Here is a 16,679-nt window from a genome sequence, read left to right as displayed (position 1 = left end):
TTGTAAGTCTGAGGATACAGTGCAGGCAGAAGTTTTTTCTCAGCAGCAGTTTGTTGAGTTTGAGTCGCAGGGTGGAGAGCAGATCAATCAGTTTTTGGTCAGATTGATCAGAGATGTTACAAATCAGATCAATGAATTAGAGGAGCAGCTGCTGTAGAGGCAAGTGAAAGCAAACTTTTAGACCCAGTGCTAGACCATGGGTTGCACAGTTTCCATGGGTACATAGCTGGTTTCATTTAAAGTAGGTTATAAAAACAACGAACACTAAAATGAAATGAGTATTGTTGCTATAAGAAATAGAACTTTCTATTTCTTTATGAATAACATAAAAGTTAATTTTCATTTTTTTAGTGTGCCTGGCATTCTGCTCCTGCGTCCCAAAGTACAGTCTTTGCTCCAAGTATGCGATGCTCTGAATATTTGAATGATAAATATATATTACAACAGCGCTCCTAACCAATGGTCCAACTCCAAAAATAAAAAAATCCACATATGAACATAGAGGCTGATATTTTGGCCAGGCACTGCAAATAAACAAATGTGTTGGAAACCTTGGGATCAGTCAGAACTACTCTATCCTGTACCTAAGCCTTAGATAAGCATATCTACAGCAAGATGAATATAAGCAATATATGCCTAAGCATCCACTACTGTGTGCACGCCTCAATCACCCCCAAAACAGCTGGTGCTGAGGCATATAAGCGGGCAAGACTGATATCATAACAGAAACAACTAATTTAGTAAATGCTGCATGACATACCGCTCCACTGACTTTTATGATGTATTTGGTCTGTTTACCCAGGCGGCCATAATCCCTCAGAGAGGAGACGTAGAGTCAAACAAGTGAGATGAGAAAAAAAAAAGAGGAAAGGGTTAAAAGGAAATTGCAAAGTTTGAAAGGTCAACAGGATGTGCCGTATATAGAAGTAGCACTAATCAAAGACTTTGGTTGAGGCAATTTCATCACTGACGGTGGAGGAGAATGGACAGAGATAGAGAAAAAATGGGATAGAAAGTGATGAATGCAGTGGAAAAACAGCAAGAAAAGATGGAGCAAGAACATGTTACATAATCAGCTTTTTCTCCTGTTTTTGTTGTCCCCACAATGAAAGCCGGTTGGTATTATGAACTCTTAGTCATTTGTTCAATTCATTCATCTGTTCATAACAGCTCTGAACTGCATTATCACTGATGGAAAAAGAGCAGCTGATGAGATATTATTTTAATTTGATCACATTTTTAGAATTAGCTTGTCACTTCACAGTATCCAAGATACTTCTTAGTGTTGCAAATTTTGGAAATAATGCATCTTTTGTTTGTGTCCCATTAAAACCTTTTTTTTTTTTTTTTTACCCCTTTTTAGTTGTATTTTATTGTCAAATCAAGGACACATTTGGTACTAATCAGGGGAATTGAGGGGGGTGTATCATTCCTGGAACGACCTCTTCACTGTTTCTTAGTCTGCTCGGCTTTGGACTGCAGCTTTTCTAGCAAATCGAGATGGAGAGCCATCCATGCTCCCTTGCCATCTCTTTTTTCCCTCCCTCGCCCCAGAGGTCAAGGCTGGTTTCCTGTTATTTTGGCCCTCTGTGTTAATGTCTGTTGCTCAATATCCACATCCATAAAGTTATTTCTCTCTTGTTCTGCTGTGACAGAGTCAACGGCCCATGACTGTCGCCCAAGAGGTCTTGGTATAAATCACACTGACTGCGTAAGACTGTGCACGCGTGTGTGAGTGTGTGCGTACATGCGTGTGCCACTGGTCCCCTTTTTACGAGTCACCATAGGATATGAAGAACATTCATTTTGCTCTCTTGACCCCGGAAATGCCAATGGCCTCGCTAAGCGGTTTGCTGGTAAATGAGGTATAGAAGAGCCATTCCATTCCCTGTCCTCTTCATCTACTTATATCAGTCCCCTCCATTTCCCATTCCACGAGAAGACATGTTTATGGATGTTGATGATTTCCATTAAGATGTTAGGTATGAGGGGAAGATGTGAGTAGAAAACATGAGGGAACATTGAGAGGACAGAAAATGGGCTCATATCATGGAAAGTTCATGTAATCAGATTTGATCTTTGATCTTTCTTCATGCAAATTCTATTAAACAGGTATTACTGAATGTGTACACCTCAATAGATTCCTGCTAATACCCAAATTAACAACACTAAATGGCCAAATTACCAGACTTAATAGGCACTTTTAATTAACCGGATACATATTAAAAATATCATAGCAAACTAAGTGATCGAATGCTTACAAAATCGAGACCAGCGAGAATGCAGCCAAAATCGATGATGGCCAATATGCTGTTATTGCAGCAGCTTTTGGAGAAAACACATTTTGGTGGACTGAGCCAATATCTGGAAGCAATGAATAACTTACAATATGATGCACTTAAAACTGCCTTCAGCAATCTCCTGGTTATCTCCAGCATCCTTGAGCCAAAACTAACAAAAACAACAACAAAAAAACCCATCTGGTATCTTTGCATGTCCAGGGTCTCTCTGCTCTGTTTTCTAACCTCCATGGCATGAAAAAGATATGAGACTAGCTCACCAAATCAGAGACATCTGTTTTCCGCATGTGTTCAATTGTGCATAGCACCATTAAGGCAGCACCACTACTGTGACCATTTTAGGGCATCACAGGATCAGCTGGACATGAACTATTATCTGTTTCAATTAGGCTTTGGCCATGTCTGCTCAAGTTGCATATTACAATGTCCACAGTGATCATGATGGACAACAGGGTTTCACACACTCACACGGCTCACCAAAACATCTGCCACCACTTATCCATTTAATATTTTTGGAGCTGGACCATTCAATAGAAGCGCTATTGGAATATATATTTGGTTAGTCATTCAGTTCACTTGTACCCGCCTCTGCAGCAGCTGCTCTTCTCATCTATCCATCTAATCAGCTCTTAACAGATCATCAGATCAGTTATCCACCCCGAGACTCAAACTCCTAAAACTGCTGCTAAGGGAAAAAAAACACAAGTTCCACTGTGTTCACGGATCCGCAAAAATGTTTGAATTTACAGAGACCACATAGAACTGCAGTATATATAATTAAAGAATGTGGGTGGATATATATTGATCAATGACTGTGGCAAATCTTCACCACCGCAACAACTTGGTTGCTAAAAAGGGTGCCATTTCACCCATCTGGCAACAGCACCACTACAAACCAGTGCCCCAGTGTTGGTGAGGGGTGGATGGGGTACCATGTCCTGGACTATGGCATCATTCATCAGCCCAAACCTAGCTTCAATCAGCCTTTGGGTCTACTTTGTTGAGTTTAACTCACTTCTGATAACTTTGTGCTTCATGCTAATATGTTATCATGCTAACATTAGCACATGTGAACTACGCACAGCAGAATCTGAAGTGCATCTGAGTCTCGTGGTTGTGGAATGAATTAGAGCTCAGACTAAAAAGCAGATTCCAGTCTAGAGCTGAGCCTGACCAGTTGTGCTTGGGATGTGTCTCACATTTTATCATTGTGGTATTAATTATAGTCATTCCCATAGCTGGCTGGACAAAATCAACTAAAAGATTTATGGACTACAGCTCTGACAAGCATCATCCCGGTGAGCGACTGTCCATGTGTGCATTAAAGTGCTATCTCCACTGTCTCTAGATTTAAATTAAAACACTCTGTAAAAAAGTAATTAATTCAGGATGCCAACCTGAACTTCCTAAATGAAGTTTCACTGTCCACATAATTATGCAGAGCTTACCATAGCTGCACTGGGGTCAGTGGCTGTGCATGGGCGTTACTGGAGACTTTGAGGTGATTTATCATTATTAGGGATCAAAGTAGCCCCACACAGTGCTTACGTCCTGAATTTCTTCTTCTTCAGCTGCTTTTTTTTTTCCTCAGAAATGCTTGAAGACAAAAGCAACAAGTCCAAGCAACTGTCACGACATGCTAATGGGAGCACATGCACCACTTTACCAGTATACAAACCGTCTCCAAAAGACAATAATGAAACACTGCTCACTGATTGTCCAATCATCACTAAATTTGCAATAAATGTGAAGTAGCTTTCAAGTATGCAAAAACAGAACACGTAAATTTCTAAGTTGGGTGGACCAACTGGCATTTTATTGTTATGAATGCTCTAGGAAATAGGTTTTCATAACGTGGGCACTCATTGAGGCATCAGCGAGGCCAAAAATGCATTGTAGGATATGTGAGCAGTGCTCTCACAGCTCCAGCCCACAAGCATCACATTATGCTAACAGCCCATAATCCAACTTCAGGGTTGCAATCACGTCATTGTTACACTCTCTGTTAACATTATGGTGATAAGGAAAAAGAATCTGTTTTAACTCCTCCCGCAAAGCTGGAATGAGTTTTCTCTTTCTGTGAGTGGAGAGAAAGAGAGGAGCTGCAAGAAGAAAGAAAGCCTCGAGTGGCTGAGAGCGAAGTGGTGACAGAATGCCTTCACCAACAAGATGAAACTGCTGTCGCCCCTGTCACTTACATGAGCACTAAGTCAACACACAAGTTATATATGACAAAGTGAGACAATAATAATTGAGAAGTCACATCCTGTGTCTTTAAAATGGCACACTGTGGCTCCTGACTGTCTACAACTGCACGAAAAGCAGAAGCATGTACATGTAGAGGCAACGTTCATTTTTCATTCTTACGGTATATATAAGTATCTGATTATCACTTCTTGTTTTGAACATCTTCTAGAGTGTCAGCATGTGATTGGTCAGCAGACGTAAAAAACTACTAATTTTAACTAAAATTAAATCTAACACAAAGTCGCTTCTTGGAAAAAGGCCATTTCATCATTAGCTTGTTTGCAATCACGTGACTATTATGACACATGAAATTCAGACGGGGGGCAAGGAGTGATAAATCCATTTACTGTGTGAATAGGAAATGCAGGAGGGTGACTATGTAAAAGAGTTTTATAAACGTCTAGGCTGCCAATAAATACAACATAAACAAAAGTGATTTTTCCCACAGCTTGACCAATTTGCCTTGTATGGACACAATTTTCAATACACATTACATTACACATTACCTTGTCCTCCAGGCCTACTAACATTAGCAGCTGGGTCTACGACTGAAATGACTGCCGTCTTCTTTTTGACCAGATGAGTAAATGTACAAAGGCATTACTGTCCATTATAATTCAACTCTGTACATGTTATGTTTAACACAACGCTTTTACATAAACGTCTGACATTAGTCGATTCTGCTCCTCCAGACTGAAGCTGGCTTTAGGTGGCCCTTGTTTCTTTTCAGTTGGATCAATTGAAACAGCTTTGTACTGCATAAATGATATGTGCAGCGCTGGTATTCTTTGCATCCAGCTACCTGCCCTCCATCTGGACAGCGCACCAATGTATGGCGTCATTATTCAAGAGGCTATAGGCTTCTTAAAAATCTTGATACTACTGAAGTTAGATTTCTGCTGAGATTGTTTATGCTGTAATTTATGCTGTTTATGGTGGATGAGCTTTGAGGTTAGCGCTACTGCCGGTTGTCCTTCCGTTGGCAAGCTACTTCTGCCAGTAAATATAAGACCGGTCCGTATCACTGTTGCACCAACTTTGAGAATCAGTGCCGTGCCGACATTGTGGAGTACTGAAAAGCAGCAGTAAGGCCTTGAATTTTAAATTTCTATCACACCTTAACTAAATGTTGATTTAGATTCAAGGGATTGAGTACCTGCGGCCCAATAACAAGCTGCCTTTTCACTCACCTCAGGCGAGCAAGCAGGCAGACTTGATTTCATGCCCTGTCTTTCATGCCTTCCCTCATTGTAAGTCACTGTGGAAAAGAGCATCAGCTACTTGCCTGGAGTTTAGATGCAAAAGGGGGAGTTGCAGAACTTGAAGCTACAGTGCATGGCTGCAGTTGAAAGAAAGAATGAAAGAAGGGGAAAAAAAACAGGAGGGGAAATTCTGACAGCAGACAACGTCAAGACCAACTGTCTCCCTTGGTCCCTCGGGGTAGAGTAAACTGTTTGTGTCCAGGGTCGGGCGACGGAGTCATGATGGGGAAGGGGGTAGGGAGGGGTCAGCGGTCCTATCAGAGTTAGCCGGAGAGGGAAAGGGGAGCTTCAAGGCTGGCTCGAGTCTCTCTTGACTCCACATACACGCACACACATATACACACACACCTATTGTCCCGGCGTTTCCGCGACTGCAGATTGAGGCCTGACCATCCACAGGAAGGTAAACAAGCCCTTATCAGTGCTCTGCAGGGGCCTGCACTGTCCCCTGGCCTCTCACCCCTGCATACTACACATAACACACTCCATACAACACACAAGCTTCCTGACCATCTCACCTCCCTCTCCTAAGTCCTGAAATTCTGTTCCAAAAAATTTTGCTGATTAGTCTTGTCAGTTTAATGGCTGACGACTTTTTCGTGTGTGCCAAGTCCGGCGTCGAATGTTTGCTGGAGAGGAACTGAGGATGTGATAGCGGGTCTGGAGACAGCCTGTCTTCACACTAGTTCTGTTTACACCTCTGGGAGCCATTCGGCCGTCGTCTCATCGTTGTCGGAAGCCAGCGGAACAACAATTCCAACGGTGGCGCATGGAAGGTCTATGGCTCACTTCCTCCGTCGTTCGCTCACTCACTCTAAGCCCTGTCTGCTGCTATGGCAATTATGCATTCATAATTTTTTTGTTGCACGTAAATTTGATTGTATGGATTGTGGTTCTCTGTAAGCAAACAGAAGCTGCACGCATGGAAAATATACCATCACTTTTATGTTGACGCCTTGTGTGCATGTTCAGGTGATCTGTTATATGCCAGACAACATCAGTTACTGGGTATAGTGCATCTTTACCATTCATATATAAGTATAGTTTTTCCGTGAATACACTGAAAGAGCACTAGCAAAACACAATTAATCATCTCAGTGTTAATTGGTGGATAGACAGACTAATTTAGCAAGTTTCATGCTAACTGCGTGCAACTGGAGCAGATTGAAGCTTTAGAGATTCATTGCACAGTGGTTGCTCCCAATCATTCAAGATTGATGTAGCTTTGCACAACATATGCTTCGTGGAGAACCAACAGAGATTAGCTCGTTTTTCTTGACTGATTTTTGCCAGTAAATATTAATGCTTTCCGATACGAGGGCGGCATAGTAATGAAGGCTCTGTGATTTATTGGACATATTTAAAGTGAGTGAAGTCAAAAGTACAATACATGAGCCAAGTTTACACGAAAGAAAGAACGACAGAACTCCAAAATGCAATATGCCGGATCAGAGAGGCAATCACTAAATTGACTGACGGCTCTTTTATTATTCTCACACTCCAGAAAACAACCAAATATTGTTTTCTGATGCTGCTGACACCAGTATAAGAAGCCTATTTTCTATTACGATTAGTTGAGGTACCAAAAAATGTATATTTTCTATGCAGTTCAAAGAGTACAATTATATATATTAGAATTTATATGGTCACAAAAAACCTACCGGGCCTCTAAGAACATAAAGGTTTTTGAATTATCTCATAGAAAGATTGGAGACAGCTTCAAGTTTATGATTTCATTTTCACTATTTAACTAATGGAAGTGTCTGGACTTGGGAGAGTTCTCTGACAAGTAGAACTTCATCCCCTCCAGCGTCTGTGAAAAGATTAAGTATCCCGAGTTTGACTGTTGGATTTGTTGTAGTTACAGTGCATGAGCAGATTAAAATAACCTGTCAGATGTCCCAAGGCTTTTTCTTTGAGTCACAAAGTCTGCTTTCTAACATATCACAAAAAATACTCCAAATGGAAAAACCCAGTGTCCAAACTCAGCAAGGATTCTCTCATCGCATCAGACACGCACACACAGTGAGCGTGCACACACACACACACACACACACACACACACAGAGTCAGACAGACAGAGAAAGATTCCAGCTCTCTAAATACAGATTGACCGGTGTGGCACCTGAATCAACAGGAAAACTACCCACCCAGTGCTTGAATCAAGAGGCTCTGCCATTATACAACACTCAACTGCACACTACACAGGACTGACCACTTTAGCAATCTGAATATGTGTATGCAGAAAGACGTTTTCTGGAGGAAAAATGCTGTTTTTCTGAAGTACTTACAACAAAATTGCATTAGAATGCTCTAAAATGCTATTTTGAGGTTTGTTGGGATTTCCTTTAGGGCATGAGAAAAGTTCAAAGGCTTTAGTTTGTGCAAAAACATGACACGAAGCATTTGAGCTGACATTTTCGCTGAGAACATTTTGTCCGTAGCTATTCTGCCATGGACAGATTAAGGGGCTGATTCTGCCCTGCATAATAATACCCTCATTAGTTAAAGTCACTGGTGAATGAAGTTTCAATTAAATGAAGACATATGAGGTGAAATACTTTGTTTTGCCAGAGATCGGAAACCCTCCCTACTTTGAGCACCTTTGACTTAAAGTCTTAGGTGAGTCAGCTAATCCAGCAAGACTTTTCCCTCCAAATTCTGCCCAGGTACATTTCCTGTGTTTGTGCAGACCCCAGGGTCAACCATGGGTAGACAGACCTAGAGATAAGAGTACATAATGCCATGCCTTATCTGCGCAGACAGCGGGCATGTTGATATGAGCATAAGTGGCCGCCATGCTGACGAGGCGTTTATCTCGCCCACTACTAATGAGCCATTCAGTGCTCATGCGACTGCATAATGAAAAGTATTGGGCTGGAGGGTGCGAGACCTTGTAGTCACACAATGGTGATTTTCGGGAGACATTCAGACAAGATACAGCAAAAAGCCATAATGATCAAAAATGATGTGTATTATGGATCTCTAACCTCCTCATACATATTAAACCCTTTCTGTACTTACATTATTTAGAATCAGGCTTGACTATTAAAGCAATGCTGGAGTGCCCTTTAAAATAAGACCCAGTTATGTAACACAGAAGTTAAGACCACACTATATACAGGTTGGACTGTTTTCAGCTTTTCCCCTCCAACTTTTTTTTTTCTGTTTTCTGCACGAGGACACTGTTTAACACGATTTACAAAAACAGCAGTGTCCTCTCATGGCAAGGACAGCCTAAAATGTGTTTCTGGTAATAGAACGGGGAAAGAAAAATGGGTAGATAACAGAACAGAGCTGCTGAGTGTGCCGCAGATTAGCCAGAGTTCTTGGGAGAAATAAAAAATAATAATAATATTGGCTCTAGAGATTGCAGGATTTAATCATTTTTATCAGATTTTCAGCTGTGGTTTTATTACTTAAAACAAACACCCATAAATTTCTGGAATTATCTCCAAATTTTACTCAGGAAGAGAAATACAAACACTGAATGAAATACCCCCCGTAGCATTACCTATCATACATAATATATCGCCACTTAAAACTGAAAACAGACTTTCATGAAATGCCATTAAATCTTTTTTTTTTCTTCTCCTATCTCACAAAAATCCATATTTACATGCCACACAGCATGCTAGAACCATGTTGATAAACAGTCAGGTGTTGGCTGGTGAAAAATCATGTGGGAACGAGCAGAAGAGGGGAACACAGCGTTAGCGGCGCGCTCTCACACTGCATTCTGTTTTCAAACAGAGGAAAAGCACGGCAGTCAGAAATGGATTGTTATTTGGGAGGGGCATAACATTGGAGGAGATTGAAATCGGTCTGAGGCAGCGACAAGTGGTCGCGTCTCCCTGCCACCCAGTCTGACTGCAGGCAGAGCTGGCTCACTACAGTAAAACAGGGGAAGTGGACTGTTTTGACTCTCAACGCCATTTTTAACATGACGTTTTTTGTTTTTTTTTTCTTCTTTTTTTGCTCTTGGCTTATTCTACTACAGCACGCCTTCCGAGAAACCTTTTTCATCTCTTTCCATTTCTTTCCTTTCTTCCTTTTAAATACGTGACACCCTGTTGCTGTCGCTTCATTTCTTTGGTATTTTTCTTTGTCTTTTGTCTAATTACTCAGTCTTTCATTTTTACTTTTTCTTACTTATCATTTAACTGAGTCTCCATATCTCCCAGCCTTTATCTCTGCCATGTCCTTTTCCCTATCTGTGTTTTTTTAATCCCCTATTTACTTCTCTTTCCCCACATCTTCCCTCTGAACTACTTATCTGCTATTTGACAGTCACATAAATTTGACCCCCCACTCCCTTACTGTCTCCATGAATCAGTCTTTATGTATTCTGTTATCTCTGTTAGTCTGTCTGTCTGTCTGTCTTGCTGTCTTTCCCTCTCTATGATTCATTTTTCAGACGGCCCACCCTCCTCCCCGCCAGCGGCTTGCTAATCACTTTTGTGCTTTTCCTTCAGTCCATGGAGGAGACTCTGGGGTAGGCAGAAATACAGCAGGGGGTCTGGCAGTCAACATCATGATGCCGGGCTCCCACTGGGAAAGTCGTCGCAGAAAGGTGGCATATTCAACACTACTTCCCTGCCAGGAAACGCTGCGAACGCAGTGGATAAAAATCACTGAATACAAAGACTTCTGTCAGATGCGTAGATAATTGCGTATGTGTCCAACTGCTACATCCGGCTTAAGTGGAAGCTGTTATTGTGCTTGCAATAATGAAGTGGAATGGAAATAAAACATATAAAATCTTCTCCTAAGGTGGTCTTATGCAACTTATTCCCACATAATAAGCAGTTAGGCATACAGAATCTGATAACTTCAATTTCTGCAAAATAACATTTCTTAAAGGCCAATGAGCCTAACAATGTTAGAAAAATGCATATACCTGTATGCTCAATTTGTCAGATATAAAACCCATAAAGGGACATAAATCCACTTCACATATGAAGATTTGTTTACTCATCATGGGCAGTATTAATAATTAACGGGTTTTTCCACACATTCATTTATTTGTGGCAGCCTGCCATGATCAAGACATCTGCCGCCACAAATAAATTTTCTATTTTTGGTGCTAGACTGATCATTAAGAGCACTGTTGAAATATATGTAACGTTCTATTATTCATAGCATCACACTCTTGGAGCAGAGAGTGTACTCTGGGTACAGACGGAGCAGCAGTCTGTGAGGCACTTTGAAAGTGACACTTTACTGTTTATTGTACTGGGTCTAAAAGTTTGCATTTACTCGCAGCAGCTGATCCTCCCATCCATCAATCTGATCAGCTCTGAACTGATCGACAGATCAATTATCCACCCTGTTAGTCACAAACTGCTACTGATGAAATAAAGACCTCAGGGAGAGCTCTGCCTGTGTGGCATTCACAGACCCGCAAAAACCTCAGAATTTAGAAAGGGGACACAGAATGATGTAAATGGGCACTCATGCATTTAAAACACACACACACACACACACACACACACACACACACACACACACACACACACACACACACACAAACCCAAAGGTCTGCTGTCATCATTATCAAACTGAGGGTAAATCATGGGCATTTTGTTGCATTGTGGGAAAGTCAGCCGTTTCTGGAGCGGTTTTGGGGCTTGAATCATAATGTACTACAAGTCAGAATTTCTCAGCCTCTTTTGCTCCAACTTTGACTATTCTTCTCCATCTGCCACCCGCAACTTTAAAGAAGAGAAAAACTAAATTGGTAGTTACTTTTTAAGAGATACGTAAAAATGTATTTAGAAGTAAATTATGTACATTGTCCTTTCTGAAGCAGATGTTTCCACATCCGTGAGGAAAGATGCAAAATTAAACACTTTATCTCATGCCTTTTATGTTCTCTAAAAAAGAATGTACTCAGATGACCGCATATAGAGGCAGAATTAATTCCACTATTGCAAAGCCATCACCGCCTCCACGATTTTGGCACAAACAAATATCCCAGTTAAATGACTAAAGGGATTGAGACGAACTGCGCTCATAGATAAACCCGTAGGCTGGACCATGGAAGGCCTTCAAAACAAACAGCAAAAATTTTAAACACAATTAACCTCACAGGGAGGCAGTGTAGTGAAACTAAGACTGGTGTGATGTTGTCTGTTTTATTGGAGCCTGACAGAAGCCTGTCCAGAGATTGTGGATGAGCTGTGAACAAAAAAAAAAAGGCCTGACTGATCCCAGCACATAGGGAATTTTAATAATCAAGGTGTAAGGTGAAAGCAAAGATGATCTTTTCAAGTTCTGAAAGAAAAAGGCAGTGGTTGATTTTATAAATAATCCAGAGCTGATGAAACCACGATCTCATGTCAGATTCCAGGGTAAAATCGCTTTAGTCTGTGGTTTTAGAAAATCAGTGTTGGAATTTAACAGGTTGACTCTGGTGGGTTTAATCACATAACCGGAGTTTTTCTCTGATATCGCAGGATAAGGCTGTGAACCATCAACTTCCATCAAGTATAGTCTTTAAATTTTGCAAAATTGGTCACATTAAAAGTAGACATATTTCAATTGTTTGGCATTAAGACAATTAGAGATGATTCAGTACCATTTTTTCCTTCTCAACTGCAATCAGATCACTGAACTCGCATATCGGGTGAAATATTATTTGAATTCCACCGCATTAAAAGACAAAAATTACAAGCTGTATACTACTAATCCTGTACAGATGTTAAATCATTGTTATCATTTTTGTATGCCATAGCTCCAGTTAATCCCTTTTAATCCGATGTAAAATATTACATTGCTGACATTTCCTCTCCCAAAAAATTGCTATGTTGTTTCTCCAGTTGCCCAGAATGGACAAACTATACACAGACTCTAGAAAGGGCCACTCGTGTCAGTCACCGTAGTTCTCCTACACGCTTGGCACATGGGAAAAGTTTCAGTCTTGCAACCTCAATGCTAGATGCCACAAAATCCCACACACCTTTAAAGTTTATGAATAAAAGGGTGGTTTTGGATTGGTGCAGACTTGATGACCAATTCAGTATTTCAGGTAGTATCGGAGGCTTTTCAGGCAGAACGTCAGGCGAAACTTCATGTTCATGTTCAACGTTCATTCTGCTGGGTCTAAAAGTGTACTTTTTCTTGACAAACTGCTCCTCTCATCCATCCATGTGATCTGATCAGCTGTGAACCAATCGACATATCAATTATCAACCCCGCGAGTGACAAGCTGCTGCTGAGGGGAAAAAAAGAACTCATGGAGAGCTCTGCCTGCTGAGCTGCACTCATGTACCAAAACCATCCGAATTTAGAGAAAGTTGATACAAAGGGACACACAAGACCCCCCCCCACCAACGCCGCCGTCATTCCATGGGAAAAACTGCACTGCATTTTAAGTGTTGGCATTGGAACAACCCTCCACTTCACTGTATTGCAGCCTTTAAAATAAAGAAAATACAACATGGTTTTATGACATCCAGAATCTAAGATATCTAGTCTCATATCACAATATTGTTTTAATATTGATATATACTACCCAGCCCCGATGCTGCTCCTTGACCACAACACCAGTGTTTCCCAGTGGGAACATTAAAATTGTGCAACAGTCTATAGCCATGTAAGAATTACATCACTGAAACTACTGCCAAGTAATGTGATAGTGTTGAAACTGCACAACACTCGCTCTTTCACTAAATGGTCAGTCGTCATACTAAAATAAATAAATGCACGACAACAAAAAACAGGGCGGGGGAGAGGCTAAGGACGTATTACGTTTACAGTTTCAAAAACTTCTAATTTTATTTAGACATCATTCTTTGCCTTTACTGGATCACTTGTCAAGGCCACATACATACATACATTATTTATCTAGGATATCTATAGATACAGTATATATGGCCAAGAAGTGTTTGGGTTACTTAAGTGCAAATGCTGTTGTATATTCAGTCTATTAAATGTATATATATATATAAGTTTTAAAAAGCTACAGCAAAACTGAGCTCAAATAAGACACTCTAGTTCATTGCCTGAAACTGGCCAAGAGTGTCAAGGGATTTGTTGCAGGCTGCAGGCTATTCGTGATTTACTTTTACTTTTTCTGTGTTTACTTCTTCTTTTGAGGAACTTTCACATCGTGTCTGCTCCCACAGTGACTCGCAGCTGGCGAGGACTCTATGAAACAAGCAGACCTCAAATCCCAGTGAATATATAGGTGCTGTTTTATTTCGCAGCACCTTACTCAGTCTGGGAATGTGCAAATTTAATTTCGCACAGAGTACACTCTTGGCCTTGGTGTGTCACAACTGATGTTTGTGCTTGAGTTGTTCAACAACAACACAGTACTAAGCCCAGGAGACTGTGTCAGAGAAAATTTCAAATTAATATGACAATACTGGACTTTATAACGACGACTAAACAATGCCCGAGTTAGAGGGACTCATACATGTCACACCAATGTTTTGATTAACGCTTCAGCATTCAGTGCACAGGGTCAGAGTACCCTGCCGTCTGAGAACAGTGTCACAGCTCCCTCTGGGACTTCTCTTAAAGCTGCTGGAGCCGAAAAAATAAGAGGAAGAGAGGAAGAAAAATCCTTGGAACCTCTTTCAAGAGAGAAATAAAATGATAGTGAATCCAGGACTATGTGTCACAGAGGCAATTAAAGCTGAGCTAAACAGCTCCTTGCAGACTCCACCAGCAGACAGTGTGACTGATCCTCCGCAGTGGAAGCTACACAAGGTCAACTCTCCGCAGGTCCGCCAGTTGGCCAAAAAAATACCTCTGTATCCCCGCCACCAGCACCCCTGCTGAGACGGTGTTTAGCACTTGTGGCAATATTGTGATTTGTCATACAGTAAGTCAACGCTGAAGGCAGATTCTGCAAACAGGCTTGTTTTTTCTGGCACTAAATCTTAACAGTGATGTATGCTTGCCAGCGCCAATTTGCCTTATTTAAAAAGCAAGTTGGAAATGCCAGTTTGTTTTTCTCGTGTATGTTTATAGACACAGACAGAGTGTGGAAAAATAAAGGTTATTTGGCACTTGAGTTTTTGTTTCACCTTCAAGTGCATGGTTGAAAAATGAACGTGTACGACCTTATTTTGCTGAGTTCATGTTTAAAACTGTATTACAAAACAGCAGGGTGCATTGTGCTTTCTTTCCTGGTATTTAGTCTGATCAAAATTGTACTATATAAAAAGCTACTCCTTACATGGAGTTTGTAAAAATTTGTCACAACTTAGTACTTTCAGATAGTGTCACAGTTCATTTGATCTTGAATAGATTTAAAACTATATCCTCTACCCTGGAAAAATATATAAGCTTAACTAAAACTGCGTGGCATAATGCACTTTTGACACTGATTTTTAAAATCAGATCAGTTCATTTGAGACATAATGTTGGGGGCATTTGCACAAAAAGGAATAATAATCAAAAGAATAAATTCAATAACATTCTTTTATTAATTGAAAGCCATGTGGTTGTGTGGCCCCCCCTAAACGCCAGATCGCTGCAGGGAAGCCAGACCAAACACCCCGTAGCAGCAGTGCCGAGCTCTGGTAAGAGTGTGAGGCTGGATTATGGCCTGCAGGCACAGGGAGGGCTTCAGATCCCTTTGCCACCTTGTAGGGATTACATGTTTGAATTTGATATGGGCAGCCACAGGCAACCAGTGGAGGGGAGTGTTAGAGGGGGGGCAGCAGAGGAGGATGACATAAAATCTATGAGCAGCCCACATGTTTTCTTGTTTCCTGTGCCTGCATGGACTGTCTTTAAATAAAATATTGTTTATCACTAAAACCCACACAAACAAATGCTTCCCAAGAGTACTCAGTAATTCAATAGTCTGAATACAATTTGGAGTTGCATAGGTTTTATGTCATCACATTTATCTCCCTACTCTTTTAAAATATGCTATATAATCTGAGTCGTTGTAAAGATAAACCATCATTCAAGCCAAAAGACTAAACAGCAACTGTTTTGCTTTTAACCTCTCTCTGCAGACTGGTTGTAAAATCCTGATTTAGTGTGCAAGAAAAAAAACCAGCTATCACAATGAAGTTATGTGAGAAAACGGGCCAGGGCAAGACTAATATCTGCCTTGACTTTAGGTTGAAAAATACGCCCTGAAGGCTCCAAATCCAGTACATCCAGCGGCCTTCAGTCTGCTGTCTGAGGTTATACACTTATCAATACATGCATTTTTAGCCTGAAACCCAATAACATAAGCTCTAAAAGCTGAAAACTCGTAATATCAGCTGGTAAACTTACCAGAGGCTGCAACAGCGACGCACAGAAGAAGGGCAAACCATGCCACATAAGCCTTCATCTCTGTAAAGTTCAAGTTTGAGGTGTTGGTGGAAGCTGAGTCTGGGTCTCTGGGGTGTAAAGAAACTCGGACTGAGGTCGAAGTGTCCTTGTCGAGTGGCAGAGCGGCAGTGACTGTGGCAGCGGAGGCGCAGACAACTCCAGTCTTTGAAAGGTTGAAAGGTCAGGAAAAAGAGAAGCCGGAAATCAATGAGGAGATATGACGGTTGATGAGGATGTGATCATGTAATGCATGTCGCTCACATACTCAGCATACAACGTTAAAACAAGCATTGTGTGTAATCTGTCTCCTGGTAAAGGTTAACACACACATACATTCTCCAATGCTGAAACATATTGAAAGTGACACCTCTGAAATTTTTGATTAAACGCCAGCATGCAGCTACATCATGGAGAACATGAGGGCATGGGTCATTTACACAACCTATTCTACACTGACAGTGAAGGAAATGTTGCCTAAATGTCTTAAATTCCTTCAGAGGACAGGATTTTGCCCCCAGAGACAAACCCAAAATATGTCTGTCTGCCTTCCTGGTGCACAATGAGGGTCTGAACCCAGGGGTTA

The 16,679-nt window shown here is 41.1% G+C and overlaps 1 protein-coding gene across 3 annotated transcripts in view; it reads right to left on the bottom strand.

Moving 5' to 3' along the window:
- Positions 1-16,679, bottom strand: part of eng (endoglin) — a 51,724-nt gene that overhangs the window by 34,277 nt on the left and 768 nt on the right. For all 3 annotated transcript variants that reach the window (XM_042509603.2, XM_042509604.2, XM_042509605.2), the window contains exon 2: positions 16,058-16,259. In XM_042509603.2, coding sequence (XP_042365537.1) covers positions 16,058-16,115 — 58 coding nt within the window. In that variant the 5' untranslated portion in view covers positions 16,116-16,259. The remainder of the gene's footprint in view (positions 1-16,057; positions 16,260-16,679) is intronic.

Source organism: Plectropomus leopardus, chromosome 20 (assembly GCF_026936395.1).
Source record: "Plectropomus leopardus strain MGB_pleo_1.0 chromosome 20, ASM2693639v1, whole genome shotgun sequence".
Taxonomy (NCBI): domain Eukaryota; kingdom Metazoa; phylum Chordata; class Actinopteri; order Perciformes; family Serranidae; genus Plectropomus; species Plectropomus leopardus.
This window is presented reverse-complemented; position numbering and strand designations above follow the sequence as displayed.